Below are 19,505 nucleotides of genomic sequence, written 5' to 3'. Positions count from 1 at the left end.
ATGACATACTTAACGTTTTGATTAATATTTTGTTTAAAAATGTAAAAAAATAACAGAAGTTACAATGTACTTGAGAGATTAGTTACTTTTTGTGAGAATTCAAATTTAAAGATTGCTACGATGTGTTATCTATGTAGTTTTATAGAAAACAAGTGGCTAGCTGTCGATAAGAGAATACCCCACCCACAATTATACAACACTTTTGAGCTATGCTTTGAAAATTATTATATATAATTGATGTTTGGTGCATTTCTTAATCAATCTAGCTATTTAGTAGTGCGTTGACGACAAGAGTACTACTCCACGAACAAAGCACAATAGTCAAAATGGCATAAAACAACACGAGTACGTAAATAGTATTAAAATCAAATCCACTACACGCCCATGATCACATAATCTGAAACCAATCAAGAAAAAACACAGATATCTCCCTCTTGTTCATCGGCTCATTCTTTCATTTCTCTAATGTGTTTTTCTACACCAATAACATGAAGCCCATTATTCTCCCTCGCAAAGCAACATCGAAGCATGCATGTTACTAACTTACCTAGTGAAACTAATCATATACTAATCAGATTAGGTAATCAAGCAGATCTCATATCCCTATTATTCATATCCATTATATAACAAATGCCTAATAGACATTGATTTTATAAATATAGTATATGATCAATACTAATTTCTATTGCTTTGTCAAGATTGCTAGCATGTGTTGGATGCCTCCTAACCTACCAACTCACATGCTCTTCACCTATTAAGCTTTACTTAATCCTATAATTAACCAATTTGTGATTCTCATTGTATATTCAACGATTATTTATCCAGGTGATGCCAAAAAAACAGGATCTTGGATTACTAAAACAAGTTATTTATTCTAAATCCTAATTTCTACCAAGTCTAAACTTGACTAACTAGCTTAGCACCAAAGACTTCAGACTTTTCGGGAACAATGCTATAACTCTAATGTGTAGAGAAAAAATGAACTAGGTCACAGTTGTGAATTTGATCGACTCAAAATTCAAAAGTAGACAGCTTTGAATCTGACAAGAATTGCATAATCCAAACAACTTTTTGTAGTTGTAAAATACTTTACTACTACTCCCTTGGTGAGTTATTAGGTTTTACACTTTTACATTGGGGAGCATATCCTCACCAGAATTTTTTTTTTCTTGCCTGAGCTATTGTTGTTTCTATTTATTTGCACGATCATTCCCAAGGTTCCATTTATTTCCTCATCCGTTCTACCCCATGCTTTTTGGTGTAGCACATATCTCAGTTCGTGATGGTTCAGATTTTGACAACTACATCACATTATCATATCCTTGATACTCGTTGCTCCGACCCACATTGTTACACCGCTACAGATCAAACTGCGATGATCTAGCTCATGACGGCCCCCAATGATACCTCGACCATCAATTCTGACTTCACTCTTGCTCGTTGTATTGGGCTCTTCACTATGTCCTCTACCGATTGATCCGTTATCAATTAGTTCGAAAATTAATACAAAAGGCGTAGCTACACGCAGGCTTCGATGGGCTACAGCCCATCCTAAATTTTAGAAAACATTGTTTTATAGCTTAATTTTAATTTTAAATTTTAAATATTAGGAAGTAGCCCACCCCAAATTTCTAAACTTAACACATATGTTATTAAAATATTTTAGTTAGCCCGCCCCATTCTACAATCCTAACTGTAACGTAAGAGATTGAAAGGTGTTTGTGTTGAGGCATGTATGCGAGGAATCGTATAGGACTACAATACATTAGTCGTGTTGCTCAATTAGGCTCAGATTTCATGTACTTCAATGCTGTGTTTTTGTTTTTTTTAATGAAACAAGAGAGCATTTTAAAAGGGTTTGGAACCCAGTCTAGTTGGGAGGCTCAGCTCTACGCCTATGCATATTATTAGATAAAAAACAGTACAAAATGGGGAGGACATAAAGCCTAAGGCCCGTCAAAGAGCACATTTAAAAGAAACTCTAAGATACAAACTGAACCAAAAATACAGGAAAATGACAAACTAGAGGAAAGTTCACGCTCCTCAGTAAGAAATTCTTGATGATGCATCAAAGCTAAGAGAGTGCAATAAGAAGTTAGGAACATTGCCCTGCTTGTTGGTATCTTTTTTAAGGGAATTTTTTTTTAGACCAAGTAGTGAACTACTAAACTGTTTATAACACTTCCTCTCATTTTACCAAGATCATCTAATTTTCCTCAGATAATTAACACTAAAAAAAAAAAAAAAAAAAGAATAAACAAACAATGAAACAAATGAAAATGGATAGAACTGGTTTTGGATATAGATGTAGGATGTAGCTAGCACAACTCAATTATTGGTAGAGACACAACCTGGACTAACCAAGGTTTGGAGAGCCCATCTAGTGCTAGTTAGTAGTAGTTGGTTCCCATTATAGTGCACGAAAGGATTATTTAACTAATCTCAACTCTTTCATTTGTAGCCCATTGCTTGCACAACACAACATGGAACATTCGAAATGTACTATAATATATTCGGGACCTTTAGAGACTTGTCACACATACAAGTATTAAAAAGCTTAATTACAACCGTGCATGTTCATATATTATAGACTACCCCAAAATACCTTAATGCTTTGCAAACTGCATTCCACAAAACCCACCACATATAGTAGTAGAAGGCTCATCATTTTCTAAATTCTATCCATTAAGAAAACAAAATTTGTTCATCATTTGAAGCAACAAAACCAAGATATATACCTGGTGTTTTTGTTTTAGAGTATTTGTTTCCACATTAAATATTTTTCTCAATATTCTGGATGTTTTCCCGCCAACAGACATTTCTTTCTTTATTTACGGGATCTTCAAAGTTTGTTCGTTTTGGAATAACATAGGTACATAGGTATCCTTCTAAAGGACCTAAACCTTTTTTTTTTTTTGATCTGGATCCTTCCTAAACCTTGGAGCTGTCATTCTGATTGATCTTCACCTAGGAACTCTAAACCAGTGGGCCACGCATCTTCCAAGCCTGCTAAACATAATTGAGCCCGGCCCTCATACACGCTATGTGTTATAGATGACCTATTTTATTAGATGCCAGAAATCCGTTGTAGTCTAGTTGGTCAGGATATTCGGCTCTCACCCGAAAGACCCGGGTTCAAGTCCCGGCAACGGAATTTTTTTTTTTAATTTTATACCCATGTTTATGCAGTGCAACCACCTTCGATTCGATCATATTTTTGCCCACCATCAATAAGCGCCAGTGTTTGGTTTAAGGAACTAGCTCAATTTGATTTTGTAAAAGCCTGATAACTATTTTCGAGATATCTGATTTGATTGTCTATAAAGACTACATATCTCAAGATAAGCTTATTGATAAATTACAATAATGCTCCCTTCTATACCTTGCAGGGTGTTGTTGATCCTGGCTGCAAGCAAACAAGAACAACAATTATCAAAGTTGTTATCTTCATGAACATACTTTTGCTCACCAAAAACTCAATTAGGCCAGATGGTGAAATGGAATATATGATGTAGAATCATATTTCATAGCTTACCGCACATGCATGGACATCGTTACATCCACATATGAGTTCTCCATTGAGAGTGTCTGTAGCTTGAAACGATCCCCCCCCTCCACTCCTCTGCATCACAAAACCAACAGAAATGTAATTAATTCCAATTACATTGTCGATTTTCCGGTGGTTAATTACTAAACCAAGAGAAAAAGTATGTGCCTTACCTTGTAAAAATCAACCGCAACAAAATTCGCCCACCGGTTTCCAGCAGCACCATAGCAAGTGTTAAGCATGCTAACCAAATCCTCAGAATTGAATTGACATGAAAGCTGCTTAATGGGAACTGACCCAAAATAGTTAACCAATAACAATGATTTAGTCTTGTCATTTAGAGGCGACGATTCACCTCTGTTTGAACAGCTTCCCGCTTTCATTCCATCATCTCCATCTGCAAAATTTCGTGCTCTCTAATAATTAAGAAACAAAATAACACAACATTACTGAACCCAAAAAAAAAAAAAAAAAAATCCTAGGTTGCTTAATTTAGTTGGTTCTTACACTGGTTTTCAACCATGTAGTTCCACTGGTATGCAATCCCTTCAGATTGTTCCTTCTCTTGTTTTGAAGTGAATACAAGTAGCCTTTGGTTCTTGGCAACCATATCGCTAACCAGCGGCCAATCCTGACCACTTTTGGGCATGTTTGATACCGGAAACCAGTATTTCATCAATCCGGCAGATTTGAAAACATTTGTCAGTCCGTTTGGAGCTTCAACATAGTCCTCTAATATCAATGTCACGATTTCTCCTGGATTTGCTGATAAAAATGCTTGGATTTCGTTTAATGTATCTATAGCTGGCTCCTGCAATTTTGAGGTAATAGGTAACACATTTGGGCAACATCTGTAATGAAAACGAAGTGAAATAGGGAAGTTAGTTTGCTTACAAATGCAGTGTAGTCATGGCATTGTCCTTTGAAGGAATGGCACAACCAGACATCTCCTTTAAAATCATAGGTATCAAGCATTAGGGCTCTAACTCCATTGTTAAGTTGTTGAGTGACAGTGTCTTCTTGATTCGTGAAGGTAACACGAGGGACTCCGGTATGAGATGGCTCTCCTTCGATGGCAAAAGCATTGTGGGTTGTCAAAAATGCATATTTGTTGAATGGTAGAGAACTATTCTGTAGAACCACAAATAAGCAAATCTTACTTAAATCCCATTTGAGATTAATTAGCAATGCTACTGGAAAAAAAAGTACCAAGCTTGTGTAGCAAATGATGAGGTGACATTCCATGTCTTCACATCTCACAAATCAATTTCAACAACTAAGTTGGATCGTATACACTAATTATATCATTTAACAAACAAATTCTTATTTGTATTTGATAAATCATATAAAAGTACAAGTTCAATTCAAATGTCACTATGTGATTAAACAAAACAAGTGACTGCGAAATCCATAGTTCTTATTTTAAAGTCTAATAACTATATATATAAAATAAAAAGACACATGTATTAGCATTTGAATGCATTGATGTAATGATGCATCACTTTAACCCATATCTATTGGCCGGAGCTAATGAAAAATCTGTCCTAAGGTCTAACCTCATTGACGAGAAAGTTAGAAACTCTTCAATGTTCAATCAGGGTGCCTAACAAACATGCCAGTATATAATTGTCAATTCTACCGATACAATGTTCACGATTTCAAAGGATGACAGAGTATCTCAGGTGTATCGCAGGACAAACATGAGGTAGCTTAATTGTACAACTTTATACTTAAAAAAAAATAATAATAATAATAAATAAATAAAATTTTATACTTAAATTTGACGTGTCACGTGAAAGAGTGAAATAGTGGCTATAAGATTTTGGGTCCGACTGGATTTAACACAAAGATAGCCTATATGACGAGAAGTGGTTATGACTCTAAGCCCAATGACAGCAGTTAGCCCCTTTATAACTACTGGTAGACACTTTTGCCCCGAAAAATCGCAGTTTTCACTTTGCTGGGCAATCGTCAAGGAGCTAGAGTTGGGAAACTTCGCAAGGACAAAAGTGCGTGACTCACTAGGTCGTGTGTGTCTGTGTCTGTGTCTGTAGAGAGAGAGAGAGAGAGAGAGGGTAACGTACCAAAAGCTGGAATTGGTTTGTGGTGGTTGATCTCACACATCTGGAGCCTGAAAACTCCAAAGGGCAACCGAAACAGTAAAGCCCCGCCTCACAATCTCCGTCCATCGAGCACTGATCTAAGAGCTACGTACACCACATTCGAACCAAGTCATATCCTTTGAAAACTATTATTATATATGATTGATACCAAGAAGAATAAGAAGATTAAGGAGGCGCAAACCTTGCACTGTCCATCCGAGCAAGCTATGACGACACAAGAAAACACAGCAAGAGACATAACCAGAAGTAGAACCAGAACGAAGCTGTGCCGAGTCGTCTTCATGTTAGAAGCGAAATGATAGGGAGTGGCTGGTCGGGTTTTGATTTTTGAAGCGGCCAATCAACTTGGGTCTCTCAGTTTTTGATATGGCTGAGAAAACGAAGGAGCTAGCCGTACTGGTCTGCAGAGGTTTATTTGAAGTTGACAAATATAAAGTGCGAGCTAGCTAGAGAGAATACACGTCAAGTTTATGGATATAAATGCTATAAGCTAAAGAAGGAGTCAAAGACCAACAAATATTGGTAAACGAGAGGATGACTAGATCCAAATACATTGACAACAAAAGTGTCGAAGACGTTTGGAAGACGAAGGAGATGAAATTTTATGATTAAATTAGAATATGTTAATTAATAGGTTTTAATTTTGGCCATGAGGGGTGTTATCAAAAATCAAATGGAATCGTTACGGAACATCCATCGCTCACATAGCTCATCATTATTTGTGTTTGACTTTTGAAGTAGGAATTGGATTCATGGATGCAAATTTTAGAGGATATGCAATTTATGAGGACATTTTTTTATTTTTTTGAAAGGAGGATATTCTTTACCATTTGTAAAATGGATTGTTTACACTAAATGAGGATATATACATAAAGCCCCAAAATAAACTCTGATTGAATTGGTAAAACCAAACCCAATTCTTGCAATCAAACATGTAATATACGCAATTTTGATACCTGTGGAATAATCTGACCTCTCCTTCCTCCTGGAATTCGAGTCCCTCAATTGAGTCCCGTTTGATCTAAACACATGTTTAATCACCACAAAAATAAAATAAAATAATAAATAAATTGGCCATGGACTACGAATTTGATTCATTGATATTGGCCCACATTTAGCCACGATTGTTTAGCGATGGTGCAGAGATGATTAAAGATTACGTGCCCATAGGTGCAATGACTAGTGCCCCCTTGCTCACGTTTGACAACATTGTTTAGACCCTTTACTCCGTTAAGGGTCTTGGCCCCACCATCATACAAACATCTCACGATTAGATCTAGCAAAACACCGTGTTGTGTCCATTCTCAAAAAAAAAAAAAAAGAAAAAAAAAAGGTGTTTTTGTGTTGTGTCCTGTTCGTGTGGTGTTAAGTTCATTTTGCTAGAACGTGATAATAAATCGTTAAACTAACGTGTGGAGGATATTAAAACTAAAATCGAACTATTAAAAATTTCGTGTTAACCATTTTTTTTTTTTTTGAGAAAAAAAAAATACATTAATCCAAGAGATTACAACCAGCGGTTACAGATACCATGAGCCGATAGGGGCTCAACTCTAACCACAATCACCCTTTCTTCCGGGCTACAGACAATCAACCTATCCCAGGAGTCTCGATACATCCTTATTACCAACCTCAAGAAGAGACTATCCCCTTCCAACTCCATATACCAAAACCGCCAGTATATGAGTAGGGGCATCTCCCCATTACATTGACAACAAGAAAACATCGACATTAAAACAACTAGTCCCTGGATATGACACCATAACAATGGCACAACCATAAAACCAAGACAAACAAACCCTCGCTCAAATGAGGAAGGACTTATTAGACCTAACCAAAAACCAAACATTAAAAACCTAATAAAGAAAAGTAATAGACTGCCGCGAACCGTATTCCTGTCCCTTAGAGTCAACTCCAGCTTCCTGGAAACCACCATATGAAGTCGGAAACTTGCAAGGTTGGCTATCTCGAAACCAACTGCTTGTATGCCCAACGAGAACACCAAACCACGCTGCTCCAACACTCTAGTTACAGCCCACCACCGAGCAACAGACGACTTTGTGGTCGACTCCAAGTCTTGGAACTCAGGTCGACAAAGCCGTCCCCCACCGGTGTCGAGCCCCCGCGCATCTGCACCGCAACCCCGCTCCACCATTGAATCTGTCTGAGAGAAAGAGAAAACCAGATACTGCAACCATAAAACCCGACCACCATCTTCCGCCAACCAAACACCATCCCGTCCGGCCACACCCATCATACTCCGACGAGGCTGGAAGCCGTCGTCAGTGAGAGGGCGCCGCCGGACAGGTACCGAAAACCCTTTTATTCCCAACCCTAATCTCCCCTGTTTTTGTGGAGTTCACGACCTTCGTGTTAACCATTAAAACTCGTTAAGAAAATAACTAAATGTTTGTTTACAACATTTTTTCAACTTGGAGTAACATAAGAAACACATGTAATCTTATAAAATCAAGATACCTTTTTCTTTTTGAAAATTGAGAGTCGAAGTTGTTGTCGTGAAAATTGAGAAAGGGATTATGATGAATTAGGGAGATGCATTAGGGATTCTAATGTATATTAGACAGAGAAACTCAAAATTTACAAGAATACCCTTATGTTAATGGTTTTTATCGTGTTAACAGATTAACACTAAACCGAATCATTAAAATTCGTATTCTTATCGTGGTGACCCTATATGGAACCAAACCATAAACCTCAAACCAAATCCTTATAATTTCATTCGTGTTCATATCGTGTTATCGTATTGTGTGCAATTTGCCAAGTCTACTCATGATTCTAGTCTGTTTGTGTCTTATTTTAATGATTTTTATCGTGTTAATAGATAAACACTAAATTGAACAATTAAAATTCGTATTCTTATCGTGGTGACCCTATATGGAACCAAACTAACAAACCTCAAACCAAATCCTTATAATTTCATTCATGTTCGTGTCGTGTTATCGTATCGTGTGCAATTTGCCAGGTCTCCGTACTTAAGATCGATTCTAATTTGTTTGTGAATGACCACATATATAAATAAATAAAGAACCATTGAAATTCTTTTTATATTAAATTCCTTACAAATTATTATTTTTGCTTTGTGAAGTCTCAAAACCCAATAGTCAAGCTATTTTAAAGAGACAATAACTAAATAAAAAATTACTAGTTTCTTTAAACACGCTCACGCATGTGTTAATTGACATTTTCTACTATTATATTTTATTGTACCTATAATATTTTGCAGATTGCAAACTATAGTTACCTTTTACCATCTTCATAAAAAACTAAGCAAATCTCAATCATTCGACTTGTAACCTATCACATGAAAATTCCTAGAAACACTCTGAGAATTTAGCACTTTCGCTAAATAAAGTTACACAAAGGCCCTAGTTTGCTAAGAGGTTTGTCAAACCAGCTTCTTGTTCTTTATTTCGTGTTTAAATGTCCTAAGCTTGCTCTCCTATTAACGAATTTAAGAGAAAGTTAACTTCTTAAAGCAACTCGACAAGTTTGACTACATATTTAACTCTTTGAAAAATCCAATAAAGCAACTTCCCTTGCACCATTTTCGCCAAATTATCCTTACAGATTTACATTCAATCAGTTTCTGTTGGCCACAATTCACTGGAAAATATAACAAATTAAACACACGGACATGTATAAGCACATTAACAGTTGAGCAAGCATGGACAATTCCTTTTTCTTATTAAATCAGTTTGAACTGTCAATGTGCTGCACTGGTATGTGGTTAATTAGTATATTAATCGCTGGTAAGAACATTTACATTTATCAGTGCACATTCAAATATTTAATTATACAAATCTTCCTGCCTTTAGGGTTCTATGAAGTAAGTTTCAAACCGAGGCTCTCACTGTTGAAATCCCAAAAGGCAAAGACAAGAGCAGCCCAAACAACAATTCAACAAAGACAGAAAGATCAAATACGCAGCAGATAGAGAAAATCTAGAAAATAGAAGGAAAGCAGCACAGACAAAGCGATCGACGGAGTTCCTCCCCAGCCCAGAATTATAGAACTGAAAAATTTGAAATTAATTTTGTAGAGAAAAATTAAAGAAGAATACCTGTTTCTCAATGCCACCTCGGAGGAGGGAGGTCCGGCCTCTTGAAGCTAGAACAAAAGTGAAAAGATCGAAACTCTGCGGTTTGTTTGTTTTCAATGATTCAAATAGAGGAAGCATTTATAAGGTAGGCAAGGTACGTTGGGCAATAAGAGTGAAATCCACACTCTCCATTTCACTCCCCTAATAATAACCTTTTTTTTTTTTTTTTTTCCTTTTTTGTGTAGTGAAATTAAATTTGCTCTGATGAGTCCCAAACCCATATCATAAACCGTAATGAGAGTTCGAAACGAAATTGTTTGAGTTGCATACTTGCATTAGAAAGGAATACGAGAAAGATCGAGATTATACTCCAACGAGTGCATGACTGTTTCTTATTATTCATGAAAGTAATTAAATGGAAGAAACATACATGTCCATTATGGTGTTATAGATACTACTTGTAAAGTTTCATCAAGAGGTCCAAGACGGTAAGTACTACAAGTCTACAAACGAAAATTAAACTAGACATAAACAAGTAAACTAAATTGATATAGATATTCCACTTTCGATCTTCTGCGTAATGTTTGTGCATGGATTGTGATCATTTATCTTCTTGAGAATTAGAGAAGAAGTGGTTGATTGTAGGCATGATCTCCGGTGGGCGAGTCCGGAGGAATTTCCGGAGGCCATGTTCGGCATACTTCTCTCCCTCTTCTTCGTTTTCGAGCACCGCCATTCTCCGGTGAGCTTTGTTCACTCTGCAAAACAATCATCAGAGAAACGAAATCAGTTGATTAATACTCCTCCTCCTCACCGATCATCAACATCATCATCAGAATTCATATATGAAATGATTAAATATATAGTACTACCTGACATCTGGGTTGAGGAATACATTCCTTGTAAGCTGAAATACGCACAAGCTTGTCACAAATGTCATCGCAGCCATGAGCGGGTATACCTGAATATAGTTCATATAATATGTATCATATCACAAAAAACGAGAAATATGCACATACAAAATTTTATATATATATATATACACACACACACACACACACATAAAGATGTAGAATACATGAATACATGTTATGAAAAAGTAATTAAGAAACCAATTAGATTGATTGCTCACCTCAGGCCTAACCCAACGACCCATCACAATGCTCTTGTATTTGGCTTTAGAACAAAAGTTGGTAGCTCTTCTTTTCGTGACCAAACTAAATAGAACACTCCAAGAATAATTTGCTTTTCTCTCTTCCTTCTTTCTTTTTCACTGTTAGGAATGAATTTCTATGTGCCCGAAGTGTTGGTATATATAGTGCTAGGTTGGATTGGAGCAAACCAAACGAGGAAGGAGTCCTATATGGAAGTCTTGTGCTACAAAACTTATTACTGTGGGCAGGATTGATTTTTGACTCTGCAGAAAACCAGCGGCTCAGCCTCTGGGTTTCTCATATTCTCTACTTCTTAATCCCGCAATTCCAATAGGCCTCTGGTGTTTGACCATTATGGCTGTTGACCCTATCACTAGAATGTTCCAAGCAACCTCAAAATTATTCTATATATAAAGCGTCAATGTTACTGTTACACTGTTCATAAGAGTCGGAAAGGGCTTATCCTATCTTGGAAAATAATAATAAAGGTTCACTATCTTGGAAAATTTAATAGAAATGATTCATTAGGAAAATTATTAATTTCGTGACTTGGACCCTTCATGTGGATAAGGATATGGTAACCACTGTTTTCACTAATCCGATTAATCCAAAGCCAGGCTGTTGCTTGTTTTCTTGAGGACAGGATCATAGATTGCAATAATCAAACGAACTAAATACAAAAACCACAATTCCCACCAAAATATAAAAGCAGAAAAATTTAAGAGTTGGCTTTTTTAAAAAAAAAAAAAACTATATTTTTAGGCTTTTGCAGTTTTAGTTTTTATATTCATAATGATATCATGAACGCGTTAGAGCGTTTCCATGATATATTTTCAAATACCGCTATATAATTACAGCTCGTCTTTACTAAATGGATACAAAACACCCACGCTTGATCCCGTAAAAACTTCTTTCGAGGAATGAGGAGTGAAACAATTTGTTTTCGTTATCTTATCTAGACTCTAAACCTTAAAACCTTTTTGCATAAAAAATATTCTAAGCCCATAACAAACAACTACAATGATGGACTAATGGATCACTAGTCTATTTCCTTTGGACACTACTAGGCACTATTTGTCGCTGATTTTAGGCTTCGAGAGTGTAAGACTTGTTATAACTTATAAGCAATGAATCGAGAGGAAACTAGATATCGATATCTGAATTGAATCATTTGATGATGCGAAACACCAGAGACCAACCAGACCATTGCAGATTATTTGATCTAATGTGATTGCTTTCAGAATCAGAAGGTAGTATAACTGAGTTGAGAGATAGAAGGGACAGGAAGAGGAAGTGTAACGAAGCAATCCATAAGCATCAGAAAATTTTCCCAGTCAATCTTTATGAGAATCAGTCTTAACAAGTTACATCACTTAAGTTGTTTAACTGACGTACAAATTACAGCCGAGCTAATAGCTCAGAAACTACATGACAATAAGCTGATTCTCCGTAAGCCCTGTACATCTATCAAGTGCAAATAGCCCATAGTTGAAGCTGCATGCAAACAGATGCTCTGTGTTAGTTCAAGTGCCAACAGAAGGTATGCACATTCAAGTAGCCCAGACAACTCAAAATCAATAAACTATGCTTTTCTATGAAATAACTTTGCAAGACAACTCAAATTTATGTAAAATAAAAGTTATGCTTTGCTTCCTAGAGTAGTTAATTCCTTGCTTGCTTTAAGCCGGTAATAATGCAATCCAAATACCAATGCCCTAAACAGACTTCAAACCCAAACACCTTCTTCCTCAAAATCAGACAACTTAACATGAAGCTTATACCATTTTCAAATCAACAGGGCAAAATATACAAGTCATGCAACTTTTTTTTTCTGTTACAGAACTCACATATCTAAAATTAGTCTCTGCAATTTGTTTTTTAATGTACACCACCACTTGATACTAGATGCTCTGTATTAATGTAATCAAATTAGGCATCATTTGGGATAATGGCTACCAAAAACAATGCAGATACAAAAGTTCTTTCCTTTGGCCTGAGCATATACTAATTGTTTAAACAACTCGGAATCAAAGAATAATGAATGCTTGTCCAGTTCAGTGTGAAAAATTTGCAGGACACACCAATTTGTTCTGTGCTTTCTCAAGTTAGCTGGTTAATTAGTAATTACTCAACTGTTTTAAGCTGCTGGTAAGAACCCAACTACAAACTCAATATCCGCAAAACCAGAAAAATGCCAACTAAACTGAGAAAGCCTATAACCAGATACATTTAAAAATCCAAGAGGAATTACTCTTAAATCAACACACTGAATGTGCAACAAGCAACTTTACTGTTACAAGTTACAACAAAACTACAAGAATAGATTGTGTGAACTGTAATTGCCAGTAGCGTGCCAAACAGTAAATCCTAATGCCTTTGAGCTATATATTGCAAATCTAGAACTAGTAACATACATTTTGTTTTCCTTTCTGGGAGACTTTCAGACCTTAGTATGTAAAAATTCCCAAAAACCAGAGAACTCTTAACTCATTATACCACTTTGAAATCAACCGAGCTAAATGTGCAGCAGTGAACTTTACTATTATAACAAACTATGGGAACATATTCTGCGAATTGTACTTCCCATTGCTAAAAAGTAAACCCTACCGTCTTTGAGCAAAATCTAGCTAATCTGGAACAACTCGCAGACATTTTGTTTTCACTATCACTTTCACACATTATCTATCACACATTCAACCTGTTTAAAAAGTCTGAGGCTAGCTAACATACTGATATAAACTACACCATTATATTTCACATCATGACAACATTCTGGAAGATTCCATTGAGTAAGGTGACTAACTCCCTACTCAGCCTTTGTGCAATGCACATACAACACCGTGTTAGCAACTGCATTCCACAACAGAACCACCATGAACACCCCGGAAGCCATCACAATCCGAAACACAAACTCCGGCGTCACCATCCCCCACCACTCAAATCACCAAACAAACCAATGTGCGCCTCCAAAATCCAGCTGCTCACAAACCCCAGCACCACCGCAACCGACCCGAAAACCACCAACATGGACAGAGCAACCATCCTCCTCCCCTTCATCAACTTACTACTCCTCTTCAGCGACTCCATCAGCTCACCAGACTCCACCACCACAATGGGGGCAACAATGGCATGATGCACATGAATATTAACACACCCAATGAAAAATACCACCCACATTGCATCGACCTCGCTCTCCGAAACCCCCTGATAAACCCTAAACATGCATTGCCCTAAATCTACCAGACTAAACAGAGTAACCAAGTTGGGGAGTGCAATCAGAACTGTACCCAGCAGAGGCAGAACGGAAACCGAGACGGAGTTACAGGTGGTGGGCTTGCCGACGGTGTGGGTGACGTACCAGAGGCCGAGAGAGTAGAACACGTATCCCGAGACGGAGACGACGGAGCTGTAGACGGAGAAGACGAGGGCGAGGAGGGTCTCGGGCTGGTAGGTGGGGGGAAACGGGCGGTGGGCCTTGATGAGGCTCTGGCGGGTCGGGTGGGCGATGGAGGCGAAGGCTTTGGGGAAGAGGTAGAGGGAGGAGAGGAAGAGTAGTTGTGGGAAGTGGGATTTGATGATGCGGAGAGACTCGCTGAGGACGGCGGAGAGAGATGGAGGGTGTGGCGGCGACGATTGAGGTTCGGTGGTGGACGGATCGGAAGCAGCCATGGCCGGGTCGGGTTGTGTGAGAGAGGGTTTTGCAAGCCAAGGGTTTATGCTCTTCTACAGTAAAGTAGTAGAGTTCTGCCGTTGTGGTTTTGGTGACTGAGGCCCAATATAGAGGTCTGTCCGAAATAGACTTTAACAATGAGATTCATTTAAATTAAATTTTATTTTTTTGGCAACTTCCAAATTTTAACTAGTTAGTTCTTAAAATTTTAGTTTTAGGAAACTTTTTCAGGTTTGGCTGCACTTGGTTAATATAGTTGGAGCAGATTTTTGGAAAGTAACGGCCTAACATATATTTTTCAGGCGTTCAACTAGACACCTAAAAGAAGTTGAACTTACTTTGAGGTTAAATTTTTGGTAAATGTGGTCGTGTTTTGATTTACTCAAACCTACCAATTTTGTCAAATCTAAAAAGAAGATCAAACTATTTGAAGAATCTAAGTTAATTAGAAAATTTTGACCCTCAAATTAATTAGCAATAAATCTATTTAATTTATATGACCTAGCTTTTTCTTTTTTGATTAATCTATGACCTAGCTTTTGCACACTAACATTTGATGCTAAGTTGCACCTAACCTTCCAAGGAAAACCAAAAGTTAAATAATGGTCTAGAACAATTGAGACCTTTTCAAAGGAACTGTACAGATTTTCTTTGTTGCATTTGTTCATGAGTTGGTCATGAGTTTGATACAGGGCCCAAATCATGAGGTGGCCTAAGACTCTGGAAAAAGGTAGAATATTACTGTTGAAGCAATTCAGTTCTGTTAAATGCAAAAGTTGTTGAGTTGAGTAGTCTTTCTATCGGAAAAGGACTCATTACTTGTCCCTACTTTGCTTCCATGAAACTCATGCTTCTAACTAAAAACATAGAGACGTGAGCAAAATTCCAGATAGCCCTGGAAGGTTATAGTTGGCAGCTTTCTTAAAAATGATTTGTATGATCAGAAACCGTATAATCAATCAGAAATAGAAGCATATATGTTTGATGTGTGGTTTGACTAGACCTTAATATATTCAGCCATCTAGTTTCTTAGCTTGAACTTCCAAACTCATTACCTGTCAACTTCATTCCACATATTTTTCTCTGTCTGGTTACACTTAGCAGTTGCTTTAAGATTTGGAAATCCAAACAGAAGTCTCCAAATGAGAGTCACATGGTAGAAATTTGAAGATGTTATAAGAGGCTAGCTCCAACTAAGACAATCTGTGTAGAAGCTAACACATTCTAACGCTCTCTTAAATCCATACACACTTTAGCCCCTAAGAAAGAAGCTCGTAATTGATCCTTTACATCTTCAGCTTAACAAATTTGCATCTTACCATCCAAATTCAATAATTGGCGAGTGAATAGATAGGCTTTGGGACAAGATATGAGGTTTGTTGTATCAGCTCTATTCCTTCTTGTCATCTTTTCATATGCAGGTGAGCTCTTCTTCATTAGACTTCAGTTACATTTTATGGGAAAAGTCATGATCACTTCTATGCTTGGTTATGAACTTTTCTGTTTTGAATGGATGCAGCTGCATTTGATCCCTTGGATCCAAATGGAAACATAACCATACGATGGGACATAATGTCTTGGACACCAGATGGCTATGTGGTCGGTACACATCATTTTCTCTCACAAAAGTTGTCTTCTCACAAATTGCCATATATCTATTAGTATTGCATAATGATATTGTATCAATGAATGTGCTGTAAACAGAACATTACTTTGTATTTTACAGGCAACTGTAACCTTAAACAACTTCCAAATGTATCGGCACATAATGAGCCCTGGGTGGACATTGGGTTGGACATGGGCTAAAAAAGAAGTGATATGGTCCGCGGTGGGAGCACAAACCACCGAGCAAGGTGACTGCTCCAAGTTCAAAGGGAACATACCTCATTGTTGCAAGAAAACCCCCACAGTCGTGGACTTGCTTCCCGGCGTGCCTTACAACCAGCAATACCAAAACTGTTGCAAAGGTGGAGTAGTGGGTGCTTGGGGCCAAGATCCTTCAGCTTCTGTCTCGGCCTTCCAGCTGAGTGTTGGAATGGCCGGTACTTCAAACAAGACTGTGAAACTCCCCAGGAACTTCACTCTGCTAGGACCAGGTCCAGGGTACACTTGTGGCAAGGCTAAAGTTGTGCCTCCCACCATCTTTTTGTCACCTGATCGTCGTCGTAAGACTCAAGCTCTCAGTAAGTTCATCTGCCTAAGAAGATCTAATTTTCACTGGAGTTTAGTCTACAATGTTTGATTCTGATGTGTAGCATATTTTGTGCAGTGACTTGGAATGTGACTTGTACTTATTCACAGCTTCTGGCCCGTAAAAACCCAAGTTGTTGTGTATCACTCTCTTCTTTCTACAACGAAACAATTGTTCCCTGCCCATCTTGTTCTTGTGGTTGCCATAACAAGGACAGTTGTGTCAAGTAAGTCACCCTTTTGCATACTTTGGAATATATAACTTGTGCAATTGTGCAAAGATAGGCACCTAAATCACATTATTAATGATGGTATTGCAGAAGCAACTCGAAACTTCTGAGCATGGTGGGAGTTAACACCCCAAAGAAAGACAATGCCCCTCTTTTGCAGTGCACACACCACATGTGCCCGATAAGGATTCACTGGCATGTGAAAGTGAATTACAAGGAGTACTGGCGTGTGAAGGTTTCAGTTACAAACTTTAACTATCGGATGAACTACACACTTTGGACTCTGGTCATTCAGCACCCTAATCTCAACAATGTCACACAAGTTTTCAGCTTTGACTACAAGCCTCTTGTTCCTTACGAGTCCATAAGTGAGTTCCACTAATCACTTCCCTTAATCTTCCACAATTTTATGTTCCAGGCTTGATATGCTAGACTAACACAATTGCAATGTTACATATGCAGATGACACTGGTATGTTCTATGGATTGAAATACTTCAATGACCAATTAATGGAAGCCGGGCCATTTGGGAACGTTCAGTCGGAGATTCTTCTTAAGAAGGACATAAACACATTTACTTTCAAGGAGGGGTGGGCATTTCCCCGCAAAGTTTACTTCAATGGTGATGAGTGCCAGATGCCCCCACCTGATACATACCCATTTCTGCCTAATTCTGCCCATCAAAATCTACTTTCATTCTCAGCATTGGTTTCCACATTAATTTTCTTGTTGATTGCTATTTGGTGATTTGTGTACATAAGTTTTGGAGTTGGGATTTGATTACATAGATTCTGGAAGTTTAAGGATATTTTGACACTGACAAATGATGAAGCACAGGTACTACAACTCCAACAAACATGACTTATTGATATGCATCTTGTGAAAAGAGAATTTGAACAAGTCTGGAATGGAAATTTCTGTGTTCCTTAATTTATAATATCAACTATATAGCCTCACCACTTTGAAGATCAAATCTATGCATATAGAACATATAGCCTCTAATGGCTATATGAAACATATAACCATTTAGCCTCACTGCACAAGATCTGTAACACATATCTAGGGGCTGCAGAATAGTGAAAATAGCACCTTTTTTTATTTGGCCCAAAAGCACAAAAAAGTAGCAAAGTTTAGAGCAAATAACGTGAATCGAAACTATTTGAATGCAAAGTATGAGTGAGCAATTCAAGAAAAGGCACATGAAGAAATGGACATCACCAGTAGCTACACTGGTCGCTATGGAGCATATAGCTAATGCATATAGCAGGCTTGGCCATAGCTAGACTGGCCATTTTGAGCAAAACTGCAAAAGACTGAGACCCTAACAATTTGTGACTTCTATGGCTTAAAGATCCAAAGACTATTTGTGAATGAGAACTGAGAACATGTTCACAGCTTATATAGTGATCCCTTTAATCCCTTAAGACTTTGTTCAAAAGTACATTTAAGGTTCCAACCTGGAACAAACCACTAATTAAACTATTAAAGTCCCTGCAGATTTTCCCATTTTCTTTTCATCTAACCAATAATAGTTCGGTAATGGGATGGCACTAATTGCACCAGGTCTTCATGCATGCATATATCCCTTGAAACAGTCTAAATTCTTTTTGCAAAACTGCTGTAGTCAAGGAATCAAATTAGATAATCTATATTTAAGTGGAAAGACAGATTTGCATAGAATTTCTGAACAGTTTTGAATTTGTAAGGGGAAGTAGGTGAGATTAGGTTTGCTTAGGAACTTTCCAATGGTATGAGGAATGTAACAAAGTCGATGGGCGGGTGTTTTTTAAGTAAAAGTTTATTTATCTCTGTCAACAGTTTTACACCTTCAATCTCAACAGATACATTTGGCTACCTGTTGATCTTAGAGAATGCTTAACAGTTTACTACTCAGTATATACACTAAATCATTGTCAATGAAGTTTAGATAGCCAATAATTTCATTTGCCGAAGTTACCAAATACCTGAATATTTTCTAGCACTCGAAAATTTCTGGTCATTGTTATAGAATATGATCTGAACTGATGAGACTGAGCTCATAGCACCAGGCCAATGTTTCCCAGTCCATTGTCTCGTATTCGTTCAACAACATTTAAGTCTGACACAGTTTTTAATTAATTATCATGATCCATATTAGTTCTAAAGTATTTATAAATTTTATGAACTGCGAAGAAGAGAACTGAGTGATTGGGTTTGATACTTTCATTTGTCAGAAATTTTTGATTTCATTTTCCTTGACTTCTGATTTTCATCAATAATGACAGCAAATAAAACTTGCCAGTGGTTACTTGAATAGAAAAAATGTAATCGAAAAACCTTGACTGAACTTGTCTTATTAATATGTTCTTATGAATTAGAAATTTAGATGTCTGCTGTGTGTACTCACTTTATGTTCATACAAGTACATTTATTTCCTTCTCCAAAATATTAGAGAGGCCATTCTAAACTGCTAAATTTTAGTTTTTAGCAGTCACTTGGCAAATGAACACCTAAATTGAAAGGTAGAACTGCATTGGTTTTATTGACTCTATC

At 37.3% G+C, this 19,505-nt stretch overlaps 4 protein-coding genes and 1 non-coding gene across 5 annotated transcripts; 2 read left to right on the top strand and 3 right to left on the bottom strand.

The window, feature by feature from the left end:
* Nucleotides 1-2,595: 2,595 nt before the first annotated feature.
* On the bottom strand, nt 2,596-6,208 carry LOC133745323 (PI-PLC X domain-containing protein At5g67130). Its single transcript, XM_062173383.1, has 7 exons — nt 5,852-6,208; nt 5,632-5,754; nt 4,442-4,678; nt 4,055-4,358; nt 3,721-3,944; nt 3,536-3,622; nt 2,596-3,406 (listed from the first exon to the last, which is right to left on the bottom strand). The coding sequence occupies exons 1-7, from the start codon at nt 5,951-5,953 to the stop codon at nt 3,377-3,379; spliced, it is 1,107 nt and encodes a 368-aa protein (XP_062029367.1). The 5' UTR covers nt 5,954-6,208; the 3' UTR covers nt 2,596-3,376.
* Nucleotides 3,082-3,154, top strand: TRNAE-CUC (transfer RNA glutamic acid (anticodon CUC)). The gene has a single exon. It is a non-coding gene; the product is annotated as a tRNA-Glu (tRNA).
* Nucleotides 6,209-10,093: 3,885 nt separating the features above from the next.
* Nucleotides 10,094-11,092, bottom strand: LOC133745312 (uncharacterized). Its single transcript, XM_062173375.1, has 3 exons — nt 10,863-11,092; nt 10,603-10,691; nt 10,094-10,488 (listed from the first exon to the last, which is right to left on the bottom strand). The coding sequence occupies exons 1-3, from the start codon at nt 10,884-10,886 to the stop codon at nt 10,332-10,334; spliced, it is 270 nt and encodes an 89-aa protein (XP_062029359.1). The 5' UTR covers nt 10,887-11,092; the 3' UTR covers nt 10,094-10,331.
* Nucleotides 11,093-12,186: 1,094 nt separating this feature from the next.
* Nucleotides 12,187-14,652, bottom strand: LOC133726261 (uncharacterized). The gene is made up of 2 exons (XM_062153777.1): nt 14,172-14,652; nt 12,187-12,378 (listed from the first exon to the last, which is right to left on the bottom strand). Exons 1-2 carry the CDS (start codon nt 14,551-14,553, stop codon nt 12,302-12,304), a joined length of 459 nt encoding a protein of 152 aa, XP_062009761.1. The 5' UTR covers nt 14,554-14,652; the 3' UTR covers nt 12,187-12,301.
* Nucleotides 14,653-15,472: 820 nt separating this feature from the next.
* Nucleotides 15,473-17,910, top strand: LOC133726260 (COBRA-like protein 4). Its single transcript, XM_062153776.1, has 6 exons — nt 15,473-15,975; nt 16,074-16,153; nt 16,281-16,737; nt 16,824-16,971; nt 17,065-17,342; nt 17,437-17,910. Exons 1-6 carry the CDS (start codon nt 15,924-15,926, stop codon nt 17,718-17,720), a joined length of 1,299 nt encoding a protein of 432 aa, XP_062009760.1. The 5' UTR covers nt 15,473-15,923; the 3' UTR covers nt 17,721-17,910.
* Nucleotides 17,911-19,505: the final 1,595 nt, after the last annotated feature.

This window comes from Rosa rugosa, chromosome 1, assembly GCF_958449725.1.
Source record: "Rosa rugosa chromosome 1, drRosRugo1.1, whole genome shotgun sequence".
Lineage (NCBI taxonomy): Eukaryota > Viridiplantae > Streptophyta > Magnoliopsida > Rosales > Rosaceae > Rosa > Rosa rugosa.
The sequence above is the reverse complement of the archived record's forward strand: the minus strand, read 5'-3'. Positions and strand labels throughout refer to the sequence as shown.

Excerpts from the sequence above, each read along its gene's own strand:
- LOC133726260 (XM_062153776.1), top strand. The coding sequence starts at position 15,924 with ATGAGGTTTGTTGTATCAGCTCTATTCCTTCTTGTCATCTTTTCATAT. Across the intron at positions 16,738-16,823 it reads TCGTAAGACTCAAGCTCTCA|TGACTTGGAATGTGACTTGT; the intron begins GTAAGTTCATCT and ends TATTTTGTGCAG. Across the intron at positions 16,972-17,064 it reads AACAAGGACAGTTGTGTCAA|AAGCAACTCGAAACTTCTGA; the intron begins GTAAGTCACCCT and ends ATGGTATTGCAG.
- LOC133745323 (XM_062173383.1), bottom strand. The coding sequence starts at position 5,953 with ATGAAGACGACTCGGCACAGCTTCGTTCTGGTTCTACTTCTGGTTATG. Across the intron at positions 4,359-4,441 it reads GCCATGACTACACTGCATTT|GAGCCAGCTATAGATACATT; the intron begins GTAAGCAAACTA and ends TCAAAATTGCAG. Across the intron at positions 3,623-3,720 it reads TTGCGGTTGATTTTTACAAG|AGGAGTGGAGGGGGGGGATC; the intron begins GTAAGGCACATA and ends TTTGTGATGCAG.
- LOC133726261 (XM_062153777.1), bottom strand. The coding sequence starts at position 14,553 with ATGGCTGCTTCCGATCCGTCCACCACCGAACCTCAATCGTCGCCGCCA. Across the intron at positions 12,379-14,171 it reads TTCCGTTCTGCCTCTGCTGG|CTTCAACTATGGGCTATTTG; the intron begins GTACAGTTCTGA and ends GTTTGCATGCAG.
- LOC133745312 (XM_062173375.1), bottom strand. The coding sequence starts at position 10,886 with ATGGGTCGTTGGGTTAGGCCTGAG. Across the intron at positions 10,692-10,862 it reads GTCGTTGGGTTAGGCCTGAG|GTATACCCGCTCATGGCTGC; the intron begins GTGAGCAATCAA and ends AACTATATTCAG. Across the intron at positions 10,489-10,602 it reads TTCCTCAACCCAGATGTCAG|AGTGAACAAAGCTCACCGGA; the intron begins GTAGTACTATAT and ends ATTGTTTTGCAG.